The sequence below is a fragment of the Paramisgurnus dabryanus genome, chromosome 2 (genome assembly GCF_030506205.2).
Source record: "Paramisgurnus dabryanus chromosome 2, PD_genome_1.1, whole genome shotgun sequence".
Lineage (NCBI taxonomy): Eukaryota > Metazoa > Chordata > Actinopteri > Cypriniformes > Cobitidae > Paramisgurnus > Paramisgurnus dabryanus.
The window spans coordinates 33081213-33101164 of record NC_133338.1 but is presented as its reverse complement, the minus strand read 5'-3'; the positions used below and the strand labels follow the sequence as shown (position 1 = coordinate 33101164).

The 19952-nt window shown below is 37.2% G+C and overlaps 1 protein-coding gene across 1 annotated transcript in view; it reads right to left on the bottom strand.

Annotated features, from left to right (window-relative positions):
* Positions 1-1170: 1170 nt before the first annotated feature.
* Positions 1171-19952, bottom strand: part of tox3 (TOX high mobility group box family member 3) — a 42364-nt gene continuing 23582 nt past the window's right edge. Inside the window, exons 3-7 of the mRNA XM_065289560.2 lie at positions 14129-14377; positions 5591-5851; positions 5246-5473; positions 4864-4944; positions 1171-3460 (exon numbers count right to left, since the gene is read on the bottom strand). Coding sequence (XP_065145632.1) covers positions 2711-3460; positions 4864-4944; positions 5246-5473; positions 5591-5851; positions 14129-14377 — 1569 coding nt within the window. The 3' untranslated portion in view covers positions 1171-2710. The remainder of the gene's footprint in view (positions 3461-4863; positions 4945-5245; positions 5474-5590; positions 5852-14128; positions 14378-19952) is intronic.

Genomic DNA, 19952 nt, shown 5'->3' with positions numbered 1-19952 from the left:
GCTACAAAATAGAGTTTGAGAATTCTATTAATGCAGAACTAAATATGCACCGGCACAGATTCTTTCCCGTCTGTTTCGTTTGGACGTTTTCACAAAGAAAACTGAGGATGAAGACGATCAACTGTCCTAACATGCTTATTATGCGCTTATGATAATTACCCTTTTGCAATTTTACCTTCCCCCACAAATATTCTGGAGGTCATCTTTGAAATGTATTGACTGAGACAGACATTGCGCTTTTGAAAATATGCTCATTTTCCAGCTCCCCTAGAGTTAAACATTTGATTTTTACCATTTTGGAATCCATTCAGCTGATCTCTGGGTCTGGCAGTACCACTTTTAGCATAATCCATTGAATCTGATTAGACCATTAGCATCACCCTAAAAATTAACCAAAGGGTTTAAATATTTTTCCTATTTAAAACTTGATTCTTCTGTAGTTACATCGTGTACTAAGACCGACAGAAAATTAAAAGTTGTGATTTTCTAGGCAGATATGGCTAGGAACTATACTCTCATTCTGGCGTAATAATCAAGGACTTTGCTGCCGTAACATGGCTGCATGAGGTGCAATGATATTACGCACTGTCCAAAAATAGTCCCATTAGCAACTTACAATAGAAGAGGACTATTTTCAGGTGATGCGTAATATCATCGAAACTCTTTGGTTATTTTTTGCGTGATGCTAATGGTCTAATCAGATTAAATGGATTATGCTAAGCTATGCTAAAAGTGGTACAGCTAGACCCGGAGATCAGCTGGATGGATTCCAAAACTGTAAAAATAGGGGAGCTGGAAAATGAGAATATTTTAACCTTTTAACATCCACAGAATGCACAATAGAGTATTTGAATATATTTTACTATAAAAAAGGCATTAAAAAAGCAAAAAAAATTAGTGTTGCAAAGCCCCTTTCAAGGGAAATTCTAATAAAACATATTTTATAATAAATCTGAAGCAATAATATGTGTAATCCCTTTTCATATTAAAATGTTTGTACGAGTGGATGGTACAGAAATGCAATTATATTCCCAAATCAACCGAATACTTTAAGTACTGATGTCTTTATTTAAAATCTTTCATAACTAACAAGGACACATTGAGGAAATGTTTTATACAAAAGTATGGCTAATATAATCTTTGAAATGAATCAGTTCCTTGAAATAAATATGTTTGATTGTTATTTTAATTGCAAACAGTGAGACACAGAGAAATATAATACAAAATTATGGCTAGTATCATAGTGATGATGGAATGCCTCTTTTTAAACATTTTTGGATGTCAGAAACAAAACGTGTAACTTAATAATAAAGACATGTGGAAGTTTAAAAACAGGTGGAGCTTCCAACCGACTTGAACCTTATTTATTTTTCTGCCATTAAAAGCGATTAATTTGGAGTTGTAAGCAAAAACACAAACAAAACGAATCGTTGCTACTGTACTGTAACTCATAAAAAAGTAGAAAAGAGCGCTATGACATAAAGCAGGACACACTGGTCAGCTCGCCAACTTCTGCGTTTAAAGCCTCACATATTAAAACTTTACAACAAGAGGTATGAAAAATGTACAACTTCATTTTCTTTTACCATTGATTCATTTACAGCTGGCACGAAATACTTCCATGTCCTTCGAAAACAGATCTGATAAAACTGCTGTCTATAGTTGTCCTCGTTGTAAAGTGTGGGGTATCATAAAATAAAAATACCAGTTAACCAGTAATTTATCCTTTTTTCCATAAAATATGTTATCATTACACAAAAGAAATAAACAAAAACATAACTTATTCAATAAAACTTTTGAGGTAAAGATAATTACAGAGAAGAACATTTTTTGGAGTGCCGTTATTACGCACGGGGGACTGAATGAGAATCTTGATGGTTTGGCCAAAGAAGAACCTCCATAAACTTCTGCTCTTTCCTCAAACACATACAGCAGATCACAGAAAGTGTTAGGAGACATGATGATTAAAGTGGAAGTCTGTCCATTGTTCTGTCCAGCAAAATCCAAGAGTGTTTTTTCCTGTTTGATAACGTGGCATGAGAGTCTCAAACACCACTCTGTTACAAAAGCAGGTTGATTTGATGTGAATTTCCCAGCGGTGACTGTTAAACAGTTTCATCTGTGGCACTGCCGAGGAGAAAAAGAAGGTAGGACTCACAAAACGCTGGCCAGAGAGTGCAAGAGCCAATAAAACGTATCTCTGATGACTAGTTAAGTACCTGTGTATTGTTCAGTTCATTACCTTCCCTTTATTAATACAGTGCCTTTTTGTCTTTGTTTTGTCTGGTGGTGACAGTCAATCCAAATGACGCCAACCTCATAAATAAAGCTCTTAAATAAAACCCATCAGGTGCTTCTGCGATCACCTCGAAAGTTTTTGTCATCGTTGTCATGCTCCGGCACGGTTTAAACTCCACAACAGAGAGAAAAAAACTAAATGTACATACAAATGACTACGGGGCACTCAAGTCTATGAACAGACTTCCCTGTAGCTCAGCCTATCTTATAGACAAAATATCCAGCTAAGATGCTCTGTCCTTTAAACACATATCCATCTAGAACAAAGGACAGTTATTTGTAAAACATTCATATTTCTTACACACTTCTTAAGTGCAACTTAAAAAAGCAACTTTGTAACGATGCTTTTTAATAACAACTTCCATCTGCTTTTCTCTTTGAGTTGCGACTGTGGGTCTGAGGGGGTTTTGGTTCAGTAGATGCTCACTTGTGACAGGACCTGGGCGTGAGCCTGTACTTGCGATGGGTGTTGGTGGGGCGGAGTTGGGGGCGGTGGGCTCCCGAGAGAGGCGGAGTGAGGCGTGCCGGGCGAGTGCTGCACGGGCGAACACTGAGACTGCGGCTGTGACTGCATTTGATGCTGCTGCATTTGATGCTGATGCATCTGCTGCATGTGCTGCATTTGCATTTGCTGCTGTTGTTGCATTTGTTGGTGCTGCTGTTGCATGTGATGCTGCTGAAGCTGCTGCTGCAGGTGATGCTGGAAATGCTGCTGCTGCATTTGCTGCTGAATCTGCTGATGGTGCATTTGCTGCTGCTGCATTTGATGGTGCTGCAAGTGCTGCTGCATCTGCTGCTGCTGCATCTGCTGCTGCATGGCCACATGCCGCGACTGCATCGGTGGACTCATTTGCGACGGCACGCCCGACTGCGGGCCGGCCGCGCCCATCTGCCCTAGCAGCTGCGTCTGCACGCCACCGGGCGCCATGCTCTGGTGAGCTACCGTAACGGAGGTGACGATCTGGTTGTTGCCCACGCGCATCTGCAGAGGTTTGGGGGCGATGGCTCGAGGCAGGGCCTGTTGGAGAGCCTGTGCGGCAGCAGACATGGAAGGGTGCTGGGATAGCGGTGAAGGCAGTACAAGTCCTGGAGAGAGGCTGGTGGAGGCGAGGGTCTGCTGCACTGAGCGAATAGTCTGGGCTTCGGCTGACTCTGCGGCAGCCTGAGACAGAAATAAAGAAGAGAGACCAAATGAGCAGATGAATTCTTGTACTCAACTAATTATTTTAGTGCAGTGCCCTCTGCTTTATTAGTGCTGATCTGCTGACTGACTTGAAAGAGAAGAGTTGTTCACAGAAAATTGCTGCTGTCTTACTTTCAGTGATCTAAAGATTGGTGGAATTTATATATTTTTAGCAGTCTAGGAGAAGATCTGAAACAGGATTTTAAATCTTGCTTGCCAAAAATAACAAACGTCAAGGTTCTAAAAATGGTTCTAAATCAATTTATATTTAACTGTTGAACCAGAACCAATGTGATGACAATGTCGAAATGACGTACATGTTGCATTAATAACATTCTCCAGTACTTGTACAAGTGAACATACAGTACTGTGCAAAAGTTTGTATCTTAAAAAAGAGTAAACAATAAATATGAATGGACATTAAAACTTTGCTAAAACAACAAAGCTGGTGATGGTGGCCTAAGACTTTTACACAGTACTGTCCATCACTAATGGTAAAAAGTGTGTAAGATGGATTGGTGCTTAAATATTAACATATAATTTTGCAAGGAAATTACAAATATGAGCAATTCTAGCATTATGGATATGACATGGATAAGTCAAATATTAAAACATAATCTTAGAGAATTAATGCTATTAATAGTAATTAATAGCATTAATTACCAATATATTTAACATCTGTCTATATTTTCCCTAAACCCCTGATGAACAGTCCAAACATCAGAAAAATATCAGTCTACAGTATACTTATGTTTTCTATTTTATTTTATACATGTGTTACAGATGTGACAAAAATGACATTTTTATTTTAATTTATATGTGTGCAATAATGGGGAAAAAACAAAGTTATGGAGGTGACAGTTGTAAAAGCTGCACTAACCCAACTATGGAAAATAATGTTAACAAACTTAAACAGAAAACTCACATTGGTAATTAATCCAAAAAATATTGACATCTAAGATATCAGTACTGTTTAAAACTTTTGAACAAAAAATATATGGTAAGGTTGACATTTGTATGGTATTGCTCAAATGCAAATGTCCCTAGCTGATACAGGGAGTTAATAAGCATTATGGATATTATGAAGAATTCATTTACTGCTCTTGTAACACCTCTATTGTGAAAGTAATGCATTCACAGTCTCAGTATTGTAAGACGACAAAAAATATAAAAAAATAATTTATAAAAATTTCTGTTGTCAGCAGTAAATGTATTGCCTTCAATTAAAATTTTACTGCGCTGATGGTCTCATCTTTTAAAACCTCAAGGTGAAAGCTATTCAGCCTCAAAGTAAGAACTGTTAACAAACTGGTAAACAGAGGTATAGAAGAAATCATAAAGGGAAAGCGAAACAGATGGATAAAGAGATATCAAAAACTCACCTTTGACACTAGACTTGCGCGGTACGCTGCGAGAGCTTTCAGATATTCTTTCTTTGCTGCTTCTGTTTTGCTTTTGTAAACCTGCGGAGAAGAAAATACACGAGGTGTGATAAACAAGTAATTAATAAAGCACTGACTGGCAAACATGATTCTTACAACAGGGATACAAACTAAAGAGGGTGGAAAATATCAAGCAGTTTGTTAAATCACTTGATGACATAAATCTTTTTTTTTTTTAGAAACGAGGGAAGCTATTAATGCTTAATAAGAGAAAACCCTACTCTTTTGCATTAGTTTCCACTTTAGTTTAAAAGTTTAAACATTTCTCTTCAACTTTTGAACATAAAGTCCTTTAATAAAACAGGTTAGTGTTTTGTGTTACCTGTTTCTGCTCTTCTCCCAATCCATCCCACATAGAAGCTACGATCTTCGACACCTCCCCAAATGTGGCATTAGGGTTTTGGCCTTTAATGGCTGCCTGGGTATCCCTGAAGAACAGGGCGTATGCAGACACTGGTTTCTGAGGCTCATTGGGATCCTTCTTCTTCTTCTTCTTGGGTGTCTTTGGCTTCTTACCAGCATCGGGGGCGGGACGCTTTTCGCCAATCACCTGACAGAAAAAGAGAACATTTTATATAATTTATAAATACATTCCATATAAATACATCAAATACACTGCACCAAAACATTGGCGATAAAAGATAATAAGTAAGTAAATGTCACTCACCCTGTTTCCTTCCTCTTGATCGTCTTCGTTAATTGAGCTCGAGGGAGAGGGCGTGGCCGATTTGCTGGCGGGCGGGGACGGGGAAGTGTGAGCTATGTTTGATCCAGTCATATTTAGCCCCAGCTGTGTGCTGATCTGTGACTGGTTGAGGGTGGTAAGCGGGTGTTGTGACATCATGCCATTAGGGTTGTGCATATTAATAATGGAGCGCATTACCATGGTGGGGTTTGGGTATTGACGCAGGTGTGTCTGACCAATGCCCTGCAGAACAAAAAAAATTACTATTAAAACTTTTTGATCACAACTATGGAAAAAACAATATGGGGTGGTTTTTCAGACAGGAATTAGCTTAAGCCAGGACTAGGGGTTAGTTTAATTAGGAAATATTACTAGTTTAAACAAACATGCTTAACTAAAAACATTACTTGTGTGCATTTAGAGGCAAAACAAAGGGCACTGATGTATTTTAAGATATGTCAGTGCAAGTTGTTTTCAGTTTGGACAGCTCTTATATTTATTTTAGTCTAGGACTAGTCTAATCCCTGTCCGGGAAATGCCCCATAGATAGAAAAACAAGGTTGATCAAAAGTGTCCCTAAAGTTAGTGGTTCTAAACCTTTTTCAATTCAAGGCCCCCCATTGCCCAAAACAATAATAAATATATAGATTTTTGGTTGTTTTATCTTATTTCGCTGTAATATTTTGAATAATTTTAAGTCATCTTAAGGCCCCCTTGTAAATCTGTTGAGGCCCCCTGTGGGCCCAGACCCCTGGCTGAGAAAAAATGAATGTTAATAAAGAGTATTTAACATTTCAGATCTGCATTCTGTGCAGCTATAAAATGATAGCACCCCTGTTTCAGTGATGGAAATTTAGCATACGACAAGCTTCATACTATACATTACTTAGCCTACAAATACCAAGGACAGTCAGGCACTTTAGTTCTTTGTAATCAACTCTTACAGTATCAATCTTTGTATAATTCTCACATTTTTTGTTCTGACACCTTCAAAATATTAGATCAACTAGATGTTATTTTTGTATACCATGCATCCACAATGTTTTTGACATGATGATTTGTGTGATGTTTTATATACAGTACTGAGAAGGTGTGCCTGAAATGTTTTGCATAGACTGAATGGAGAGTGAAATTACAGCAGTATCTCTAACAGCAACCAGATTACTGAGCAAAATCAACTCGAACAGCAGGGAAAACCAGTTCATCCGATCGCCTTTGTTCATTTTTTCGTTTATCAAAGTCTTACTGCATCAACCCCCATCCATCTGGTATTCACCGACTCAATATCTGTATGTGTCAACACATCATAAAGCTGTGCACCTGGCCATATTGGCCAGACCTGCTGAACCCTCTCGCTTTGTACAATATTCTAACACCTTCCCTCACACACAGATTAGATTCTCTCTTTAAATTCCCGGGGCACATGCAACTTTATATTAAATCCGTGCTTTATCAAAAACGCAATCTGAAAAACAATAGGTGTTTTTGACATCGGGAACTTTCGTTCTTCTTTCTGAAGAAACATCACCGCTTTGTTATAAATGAACAAATCTATAAACGAGTGCACCCCTTAGAGATGAAACTATTTGCATTTGCACTAGGTTTATCATTAGTATAAAAGACAGAGAGACAAAGCCAGCAGTATTCTTTGTTTTAGACCTGTCTACTGTGTTCATTAACCAAGGCCATCTGTGTCTATCACTTCAACATGGTCCCTGCAGGACTACTCAACTAACAGCTACCGATACCCCACCAAAATCATGACAACATTCCCTTTGCATCCTTAATGTACAGCGAGGAGAGATTCACACAGATCATCAAAGTCTATGACAGGACTCTATGTTTCGGCTCATCCCCATGTGAATACTACATTGATCAATGCTACATTCGCAGAGGAGCATGCTACATTTGTCAACGGACCACATGCCCCCTTACTCTTTTGATTTTCTTTTTGTCAAAATGTTACACTGACTGCTTTGCCGAGTATTTTTTTAGAAGCGGTCAGAACTGGTCTTTAGCTTTGATCCCGTCGCATAGAGCAGAACAGATGTAGTAATAATTCCCACAGAGGATAAAAAAATCAGCTGCAATTTATCTTAAAGCATCTAATGATTTGACAACATTATCTTTCCGCCTACAGACACGAGACCGAGCGATCAAACACCAGAAAATCAAACCATGAGATAATTTGACATAAAATAGTTATTTATGCACGGTGCACAAATCAGTATATAGAAAATAAAGAGGAGTGAATGAAACATTCAGACTAAACCAGCACAAATGGCAGGCAGCTGCTAATAGCAGCCTTTGTAGGCAATGAAAGAAATGTGATTTCTGCTGTCGGAGTAGTTTAGCTTGTAGAAAGAGCCAGTCTGTATTCGATCTGTTTATTTATGTCCCTGCTGTACAGCCTCGATTTGCATTTTGATTGGAACATTGTCTGCAGACACACAGCTCGCATCTACACAGATGCTTTTGATAGTCTTCATAAATCTGTAAATAACTTCTTATCTGAAGAGCAAAGAGGCCAGATGTGCCCTATCCTCTCGCCTGTGTGTTTGTGTGTGCTTGTGCAAATGTTGTTATTATTCAAGCAATCAGTCTATCTACACCGACTGAAAAAGGATCGTTTTCCTCTCCTATCTTTATTTCACAACATGCTGTAAAAAGTTTAGAATTTATACTTTACTACAGGCACAAAACCTTTCCATATTAAAAGCACTTGAAAGAGGCTGACCAGCTGCCAAACTAAATAACACACTAAGACCTTTGATAGACGACTGTTTGGTTGTACCTGATAGTGTCCTCGCCTCTTTCATCAAAAGCAGGGACCGCAACTAAACAGTCAACAAAAACCCTCGAAAAACCTCAGACCTCTTTTTCCAGCATGTGTTCAGAACCATAACATAAGCAATGCTGCTTTCAGCCGGTCAGGGATAAGAATCTGAAGATGTCGTGTCAATAGCTGACAGTCTTGGGTATGCTCTTTAAGATATCGGCCTTCTGGATTCGCATGGGGGGTGGGAATAAAAAAAAGGAGAGTTTATTAAAAGCAGCTTGGTATGAGCTGTTCCATGCTGAAAAGAATGTTAACAAGTTCAATTTCCATTCAATCTTTCCGCGGAGCTCTTGGAAATGTTCCATAACAGAAAACTGAGTAAAATCATCTATATGGTAATTATGAGGATGAATCTCACAACTTTGGCCAATGTGAAAAGGTCGCCTCTATTATGGGTAGTTTATCAGCCCCATGCACATATTCACAGCTGTGCTGGGACCTTAACCAGAAGACGGCTTTATTTTTACAACCGTTTAAGGCTACCTGCATAACTGGATGCTCAAGAAAAAGAAGAAAAATTGAATTTTGAATGCTTGCAGAGACCACAGTAGCGTGAAGATAAATTGTTTTCTACTTTTATTTCTCCTCCACCTCCCCTCAATCTCTCTCTAAAAAACAACAATATAAAAAATATGATAAAAGTAAAATAAAGGTAAATTCCTAGATACTATAGTGTTACTTATACACTTATAGTAAATATATAGAAGTATACAACAGTATTTACTGCAGTTAATCAATTCACCATATTTCATACTATTATAGCATTTACTAAAGGGACATTCCACTTTTTTGAAAAAATGCTCATTTTCCAGCTCCCCTAGAGTTAAACATTTGATTCTTACCATTTTGGAATCCATTCAGCTGATCTCCAGGTCTGGCACTTGCACTTTTAGGATAGCTTAGCATAATCCATTGAGTTTGATTAGACCATTAGCATCATGCTAAAAAAATTTTTTATCGAGTTTCGATATTTTTCCTATTTAAAACTTGACTCTTCTATAGATACATCGTGTACTAAGACAGACGAAAACTTAAAAGTTGTGATTTTCTAGGCAGATTTGTCTATGAACTATACTCTCAAACTGGTGTAATAATCAAGGACTCTGCTGATGTAACATGGCGGCAGAAGGCGTAGTGATATTATGCTAATGGTCTAATCAGATTCAATGGATTGTGCTAAGCTATGCTAAAAGTGCTAGCTGAATGGATTCCAAAATGGTAAAAATCAAATGTTTAAAACTCTAGGAGAGCTGGAAAATGAACACATTTTCAAATAAAAAAAGTGTAATGTCCCTTTAACAAAGTGTACTAATCACTGTAATATACTACAATTTACTAAGTACTAAAGTATGCTACAGTATTTTTATGATCTCCTGTTTCAGGCATATACTGTACGTGTCTAGCTAGATTAGGCATTGCGTCAGATTAGGCATTGCGTCAGAAGCCTAAGGGTTGTGTATATACATCGAGTAAAATGTATACCTTGATAAAAGCATCAACCAAATGCATAAATGTTAATGTCATATAATGTATGAATTGCAGTCCCTTGAAAAACAATGTCAAGAATATCTCTGTGGTGTTCAAATCATTTCAGTTTCTTTTAGGATATTTATTCGTATTATTATGTAAATCCCTACATGGCATAGCTCCATCTTATATTGCTGATCTAATACAAGAAGAAAAGCCAATTAGATCCTTACAATCTCAATCACAGTAACTTGTTGTTGTTTCTCGGTCTAAGATTAAATCCAAAGGGAATCGAGGATTTGCAGTCTCTGCCCCCAAATTATGAAGCAGCCTGTCGTTATATGTTAGGAACGTACTGGGGCTCGGCCAGTTTAAAAGCCACCTAAAAACATATTTTTTACGATATTGTTTGATTCTAGTAGTTAAGATATATTTTGATTGTCTTTTACAGGTTATTTTATATTACTTTTATAACTATGTGATCATCTTTTAAAAGCTATCTTTTTCTAATTGTGCTATTGTTTGTACAGCACTATGGTCAACATTGTTGTTTTATTGTTTTGAATTTAAATCAATTTCTTAAAAAAAAACAGAACTCTACAACATTTCTTCTATTTTTCTCTTTCTCTCTTTTCTCCCTCCCTCCACCTCTCCCGCTGCCTTATGGGTATTTAAAACTTGTTCAACATGATTTCATTTCATTTCAAGTACAGGCTGAGAAAACTAAATTACAAAATCAATCACACAGAAGGTCAGGCTGAGACTTCATTACAAGTATTGCATGCCTGCATGAATATCTTTCATTTCTTACTGGCCCAATATGTCACAATGGCTGTCTGGCAGAAAAAAAGAAGAAAAAAGAAACATGAAAGTAAAGGAAGAAAAAAATCCACTTTCAAAGATTGATGTACAACTGATGTCACAACTACTCAGCTTGGAGATAAGATAACAGAAAGGTGTAAAGAGAGAGAGAGTGGAGGAGAGGGAGAAGTGTATGTGTGTGTATGCGTCTGTTTGGTGTTTGGGAAAGAAAAATATAGTTTCTGCAACACTGGACATATTCTCCATTTTATTCTGAGACAGCAGTCAAAGCCTTGTCAGTTTGTGAAGGATCACAAGGACAAGATTTACCATTTCAGTGTGAATCTCACAAACACATACTCTAAACAATTTAGACCACACGGACTGTAACTCAATAGTGAGCTATCATTATAAACAATTTTGTTTGCTTATTGATTCATTTTTTATTATTTTTAATTAAAAAAACAATGCATGTTTTCTTGTAAATAAGCATTTATAATTAAAGGAACAGTATGTAAGAAATTTTTCTCAATTAATCATAAAATGGCCCTGATATGTCACTAGACATTAAGAAATCATTTTCATTTCAAATACTTATATCCCTGACAACAGTGGTCTGGCAGGATATTGTCATTTAAAAAGTGGAGTTGCAGCCCTCAACTGATGTTTATGTTGTCATGTTGTGTATTGGCCACCATTTGTGTGATTGCAGTACCAGTTTAAGCCACAAGTTGTGTGATTGCAGTACCAGTTTTGGCCACAATCCTACATACTGTTCCTTTAAGCTCTTATTGTTTATGTTCAGGAATTTCACTTTAATGGCAAAGTCGTCAGTAATTGAAATGCCTAATTTTCACAAATGTCACTTTAGTCATTTCATTAGTATTTAAGTTTGAGTGTCTTTCGCTGCCGAAGCCTCAACTTCTAAAAAAAATCCACTTGGGACAAGACATAGGCCTAGTAAACAGTTGCATAATCACTAAAGAAGTCAAAATTCAAAAGGTAAAAATGAAGAAACTGAACCACACATTAGTGGGCGATGTGATGCATGTGGCTGCCACATTCATGATGTAGTCAAGTCCAAGTGATCACAAGGGAACCAAATGTGTTTAAATGTGTACTTAGAGGACTTTGCTGAACAATCAACGTTGCGATTCTGACAACAAACCATATAAAGCAGTGCCCAGACCATTTGGTTTACCCCCTAAGACCCAAGCTTTGGTTTGTCTTTTTTCAGATTTCTTCCAGCTATTTGGGGTTAGGAAGAATCAATAAATATAATAACCAAATATTTTTATTAAACATGAAGCAGTTTAATTGTCCACGTTTGGGTACAACAGATTCCAGTAACACAAAATTAAGTATTATGGTGCAAACAACAAACAAATTTGATGTCCACGTATGTAGACATCCAGGTCTTAGGAGGTTAATATTATTATCTAATTTTTGAGGTGGCATTTAGCGGCTTTGGCATCCGAGTTCTTCATATGTAGAATTGTAATTTATGGATAAACAAAGGTAAATCAGCAAAAGAAATCAAGATGTTAAAACAGGAATGCTTGATCTGCTCTGTTTATCTCAACACAACTTCCAGGATCACAGCCTTTCTTCAGGATTCAGATCTTTGATTCCTCATCAATTCTGGCCTGCACCGAGCGCTAGTCAGATTCAACGAGATTCGAGCGAGATGCAGGAGCTTGTTAGGAGAACAGATTAAATAAATAATGACTTCACATTCGAAATCCTGCCAGACATCTTCACAGCTGAGAAATGGATTTTGCAGAGTTAGGTTTGTCCAGCAGCATCTGCGGCTAATTTCACCTGACAGACGTGCAGCATCAGAGGGAAGGAATTAGAGGAATATTTGGCAGAGATTCAGAAACACGGAGAGCAAATTAAAACTAAAACAGGCTCACTGCTCGCTTGTTATCTCTCATAGATAAGCTCATTTGAATGATCTGATTTACCTTTACATAATTACTAATGCGCTATTTTAAGTAAAATATGTCAATTCTTTGTGGATTTTTGGTTCATGCCCTTTCTACTCACATAATATTACATCAATGTGATCCTGAATTGTCCTTCTTGGTGCATCATACTGAATTGGATTATATAAAAAATATGAAATACATAAAAATCACTGAAGGACGACACTAAAGGTTAAATCCCTAACTTCCGCAAGCCCTTACAGAGTCCTTTACAAATATAAGGCATTGACTCAATCGCACGACGCTGTCCGTACCAATCCCAGAGAGCAGCACAAACTGAGATCAATTCCATTAAGAGGAGAGACTGAGAGTCTTTCAGGAGGACATCGGGTGATGAGTGATAGAGAAGATTCAGAGGGATGGTCATAATGCCACCAGACGCAGGGCAGAGTGCCCTCATTCTCCCCGAACCTGCTAATATAGTCCCCACACAATCAGAGGCACTGTCCACAGAAATAGCTGCTAAAGAGGAATAATGTTGGGAAATCAAATCTAATCCCTTCACAGTGCAGTGAGAACCCGTTCACGTTGTAATTGTGTCAAGGTTCTGTTTTTTTCTCGGCTGCATACGAGCTTAACTGAGCATGAAATGAAAATTCTTTAGGCAAAAAGCCTTGCGGCGGTCACTTATGCAGCACAAATATTTTAAAAGCTGCAATTATTTTACTTGCCAGCAGCATGGAAGGGCAGTAAAATTTGATGGTGCCTATCGATATTGGAATGTAAATACAGATGTATCATTTTACTGTATATACATACAGTATGGAGGAGCTGTTTTGTTTAGTTTTTAAAGCTGTTTCAATTTCAAACTTTGTCATAATTATTTAAAAGCTGGCGAATGTCACATTTGTGTCCTTTAATGTATTGAAAGGTCTTCGACAGTGATTTCATTTCTATAATAGCAGTTTTAATATTTCTAGTAAGGCCTTGGCATTTTCACAGCGTCCTCTTCGCTGAATCCATCTCTGTGGCATTTAGAAACCATTTCTCTATCTAAATTAACAGCTATAAAAGCTTGATCGTAAAACATGATTGTTATGAAGCAAATGCTTGCCTGTCTAATATATTAGTCATCACAGCGACACAAGGTTGCAGAAGGAATATATTTAGCTAAATCTGGCAATGTTTTACTGCACAACCACTGTCTGTTTCCAATCGTCTACAAGTACAAATCCAGTTTTATAACAACAAAATATATCAGCCACCGAATTAGTTTTGCACAGAACACCTTTGGCAAACATATTTGCATTTAGAGAAGAAAACCATCCACACTTATTTCAGTGGGCTGTGGAAGATAAATGCAGCTGGGGTTGAATATAATGTTAGAAATGCATTTGATTTTATTTTGCATAACTCCCAGCTACTACTACTTAATATTTACACCAATAAAGTCTCAAGTAAATGTGAGAATAACTTGATTTTTACCCCTGGGTGTCCATTGTTCATTTGTCCTTCCTGATCCATCATATTCCTGGAGATAGTGATTGAGGGAAGCTCCAGGCTCTGGGGTGGGAACTGTGGGATGTATGACCCGCGATGAGAGTTTGGGTGGTCGGGTAGCCCGGGGTAAGTTGAGTCCACCTCTTGGAGGCCCATGCCAGACTCCACCTCAGGGGGCGGGGTGATGGGGGGTATTTCAAACTCCTCATCACCAAGACTTGGAGTATGAAACGTCTAAGGAGAAAAGATGAAAAGTCATGAGCTAGCTGTAAAGCCATCTGTCATGCAGATGATTTTCTACAGTCACTGTGTATGCTCTTAATAATATGTACAAGGACAATAGCTGGAGAAAGTAAACACAGCCTGCTGATGATTTCTCATAAACTGGAAACACATTTAATCTCTGAGCTGTGAAATAACTTTTGACCCAAATAGAGAAGATAAGAAAACCCATTTAATTCTTGTACAAGAAAATGTTTATCATTTACAGTCTCCATGAAACATGATGTGAGGATAACAAATTAAATATTGTACAGCTATCACACAAGCAGAATGACATCATTTCCTCATTGCACAAAAGCAAACACAGCAGAACAATCTTTAAGCATATTATTGTTGTTCTTCTCCCTTTTAAGTGCAAATACTGGTACCCATTAGGTGAATTCAGACCACACAATAAACTGTAGGCCCACCTCTGGAAACCACACACGTACTTAAAGCACATTCAATGACAGCATGATGAGATCCAATAGAGGTTTAAGGCTAATAATAATCATCACCACTCCCCTTTTTCTCATTTTCTCTCCTTTTTTGCTTTTTATATGACTCCATTAACGTTCAGCACTATTTCCACAGCTGTGAGCAGCAGGTCTTGTAAAGGTAGTGACGTGTTGAACATAGTGAAAGCCAGGGGCTTGCAGCTCCTAACACATGTTCACATTACCTCCATTTAAAACCATTAGTGGCCAGCGCAGCTCTGTCTCCCAGTTCTCCATTAACACACAGCTACAAGCTCATTTTCCCTCCCTATGGCATAGCAGCAGTTAACTTTGTGTTAATCAAAACAGCAGCACTGAGGCATAAATAATAAAAACTATCATGAGAGAAGATCACTCCAGATATGATAGAGATGTAGATGATCAAGGGACAAAAAAGAATGAGATAAAAAGAAGGACATTGGTTGAATGAGTGAAAGGAGAGCAGAGCGATGCAGAGGGAGAAAGTGAAAGGTGCTCTTTTCATTTACTTTACTTCATGACCTTTCTCTATGAATAAGACATGCAGTCCCAGCATGTTCACTGTACAACACCACAGAGCAAAAGAAAGAAAGACCTAAATGCCCTAACAACATGGCTATACTGTAAAATCAGATACGACATTCAAAGATCAAATGTGAGGAAGAGTCTCTTTCTTCGTCTTTTTCACATCAGAACATAACTGAAATGACATTGACCTTTACAAATAACTAAACAAAACACTGAACACCTGACTGAACACAATGAGATGAGAGAGAGAAGGCAGATATTAAATTAACATCTGCTGTGGGAGATGGTGAGCGAGTCTGTGTGTAAATGAGAATTGAGATGTGTTTCTGGCCTGTCTGGTGTTCAGACACCGTCGGCCTGCAGTGTTGTGGGATGAGAACAGCAGCGGATGAAGAATATAAAGGTGGCTGCAGAGATTGTGTTATAAAGTGGATTTTATCCTAGATTCAGCTATATGTGAGAGGTTTGGAGCAGTTTGCAAGAATTGTGCAATGTGAAACGTAAGTTTGTACCACAACTAAAGATAGTAAAAAAGTTTGACTCCAATTTCAAGGTCAAATACAGCATGAATGCACAAAAAACTAAATTAGTTTTTTCTTGCTTTTTGGTTAAAGGCACAATATGTAGGATTTCACCACTAGAGTTAGCATTTTTTTAATAATAACAAAGGCAAACCTTAAAGGAATATTCAATTTTCTTAAAAGAAAAATCCAGATAATTTACTCAACACCATGTCATCCAAAATGTTGATGTCTTTCTTTGTTCAGTCGAGAAGAAATTATGTTTTTTGAGGAAAACATTGCAGGATTTTTCTCATTTTAATGGACTTTAATTGACACCAACACTTAACTCAACAGTTTTTTTCAACGGAGTTTCAAAGCACTATAAACGATCCCAAACGAGGCATAAGGGTCTTATCTAGCGAAACAATTGTCATTTTTAACAAGAAAATAAAAAATATGCACTTTTAAACCACAACTTTTCGTCTAGGTCCGGTCCAGCGCGACCTAACGTAAATGCGTAGTGACGTAGGGAGGTCACATGTTACATATATAAAACACACATTTGCGGACCATTTTAAACAGTAAACTGACACAAAGACATTAATTAGTATCAGTTGACATACAATAACGTAGGAACGGTCCTCTTTCACCACACTTGTAAACACTGGGGCGGAGTTTCGCATTCGTCCTCTGTGACCTCTTGACGTCATGACGTATTGCGTGGGGTCACGCTGGCACATCACGACCGGATCTAGACGAGAAGTTGTGGTTTAAAATGGTTTAAAAGTGCATATTTTTATTTTTTCTTGTCAAAAATGACAATTGTTTCGCTAGATAAGACCCTTATGCCTCGTTTCGGGACCTTTGAAACTCTGTTGAAAAAAACTGTTAAGTGTTGAGTTAAGTATTTAATGTTGGGCTCTATTAAAGTCCATTAAAATGAGAAAAATCCTGCAATGTTTTCCTCAAAAAAAATAATTTCTTCTCGACTGAACAAAGAAAGACATCAACATTTTGGATGACATGGTGGTGAGTAAATTATCTGGATTTTTTTTTTAAGAAAATGGACTATTCCTTTAAGTTATAAAGGATAGTGGAACTATAGGTGATGTCATTTTCACCATCTAGAGACGTATGGAATTTGCTAGTCATATTCACAGATGAGGTTATGAATATTTTTTTATTACCTATAGGTAATAATAGGTAATTATGATGGCTTTAAATAATACAATCAAATGTATATATACATTTGATTAAATTATTTAAAGCCATCATAATGAAGTAGCTGCAAGGCACACCAGCTGCATGCTAGATGCTGTATAACCACCACATTTGTCAACTCGTGTTGCCATAGTTTCTATAATGTAAGTACACAACTAGGGGTGGGCAATAGAGCTAAAATGTTTATCATCGATATAACGTGTTCGATTTATTCTATAGCGATATTTATTAATACATTTTATTAAGCTTCATTTCATTCATTTAACAACTGTATGTTTTATTTACACACTTCATTAAGGCAAACAATAAACTATTTTAGTTTAGCAGTACAAAAAAAGTATATATCTTACATAAAGATTAAATTGGTGTTAAATAAACTCTATAAATGCTCTCTCCGGAGCATTTTTGTCATCATAATGTTTGATTCCTGTTCTTTGTTTCTTGTTCTTTGTTCTAAACTTTGTTTGCAATGGTGGATCGGCTAATTTTCCTTTTTTAAGTTTTTTAATGTACTGTAAATGTCGCCAAATCAGTATGGCCTGATAGAGTAATAATTTGAATAAGAAATAATTTGTATTGTGTATTTGTCGAACACTGACATCTGTGTGTAGCCGCAGTAAGTATACTTTGAAGGCTGCGCTGACGCGGAAAAGAAGTACACCCGGTCCATAAGTATGTACAGCTATGTACACACAACATTGTTCCAATGATGGTCAGACGCAAATAAACAAAGAACTGCCACACTTGTGAGCTAACATTTCCTTTTGTTATTAACATTATGGCACGGTCCTTTATCAGGGCATATTATAGGCTGTTTAAGATCTAGGTGATGTAATATAGTCCAATGCAGTTCTAGCAGTGCATTAACAGACGTCATATCAAAGGTTTTTTTCCTACCGTTATCGATAAAGGTGTATCGATGATACATATCGATATCATTTTATCGCCCAGCCCTATACACATCTGCATTTAATTTATCACATTGTGCAAGTGGTTTTTGGATATTGCGTTACAAAAATCTTATATATTGTGGCTTTAATTCATAGCAGTCTGAATTTGGCTTTTAATGAAACATTGTTCAGTCACTGCTGACCGTTTTAATATAAACAATTCAAATGCTGGCTTTGTGCGTAGGTCTGTCCTATATGTCCTAACTGGCAGGAGTTTTTAATAGTCTAAATGTTCACCTAAGTATGAAATAGTATTTAAGAAAAGCCTTTACTGAAAAACCACATGACTTTCACATGTGCGAAAACACATGTAATTGCATGTGGGACATGTAAATCCCATTTTGTGTAAATCCCATGTAAATTAGATGTGCTTTACATGTGTCATCCTATAGGTTTTTACATAAAGGGAATTTGCATAGCCTTTACACAGAGATGTTCCAAAAGCCCACATATAAATATTCAGTCTTGATGCACCTATTTTTTTTTTCAACAGCACTATTATGCTAAACCTAATACAATAACCAGGATAAACCAATAGCACGGATTAAAAAACAATAAGCCTTTTCAGTTTGTAGATTTAGTCAACTGAAAAGACATAAGCAGCACTTGTTAAAAGGCAGTGCATCACAATTACTGAGCATGCTGGTTAGAAAAATCGATAAGGCAGAGCTCCTAATATCAGTCAAGCAAAGAAAGAGGCGCTACTCAGATGACAATGGCTCCCTCTCGGTATACCAGCCATTTCAAATCCATTTCTACATATATACAGTAGTGATTACATGCATGTAACGAGATTGCGTGTGATAAGTGATCTTGCTGAGTGGAACAGAATATGATAGTATCAGTTTCAGTTATAAAGCAGGAAGGGAGAGGTCACCTGATCGAGTACTGCCATATTCTGTTTCCATATCATGTTTCATTACAGAGTTAATGGCGTTTACATATATTATCGAAAGTTAAATCTGATTCATTTTACAAGATTAATGTCATGCAATATGTAGTATGAATCAGGATTGCCAGACTCGATCTTTTTTCAAGGTCTATTATTATTTTAAAAGATACATTGATATGTATTTGCTTCACAGGTTAACAGTAAAGCCTAATGTTAAATAAACATTCATACACAGATACGCACAGTATGAGACTCAGAATTGCTTAGCCTTTCTCACTTTTCTCTCTAGCCTAAAGATGACACATTAAGCAGATTAATGAAAGAGCTAAAGCTCATGGAAAACCCATCACACTGTGAAATTACAGTACTCACTAAGGTAAAGTCCCTTTAATTTCTTTTTAGCCTGTGTTTGATGTGACCAAAAAAAAAAAAACATTAATGCTGGTAATTTCATTGTGTCACATCCCATAAAGCCATCAATATAGTATGCATGAAAAAATATAGTCTATGTTTAAGGAAATTTCAAATTTTTCATCAAAACTCTTTTCCACTGTAGGTGAAAATCATAGAGATTGCAACCAACTCGATCACATGTGGTTATACAAGCTGTGCCCTTACTGCTCGCACTTCAAATAAAAAAGGTATGCGTAGCAAGTCAATGCACGTACACACACTATGAGAATAAACAAACATGCACAAATGGACTTCACATGCACAGACTCACGCATGAATTATCTTTGCTTAGCCAGCATGAGGCTATCAATGCCGTTGAGATGTTAAGGAGATGAAGATTTGCATTGGAAATGGGATGGAAATCAGGCAAGGGCAACACAAGAGTGTAACATGGAGCCAGAACATATATTGTTATATAAAGCAAGCAGAGACCAATCTGAGATATAAAATAAACTGTCATGCTGACATGCTGACAGAAGATAAAGATGACGGAAATTAAGAGTGACTTTAATAAAAAGGACACTT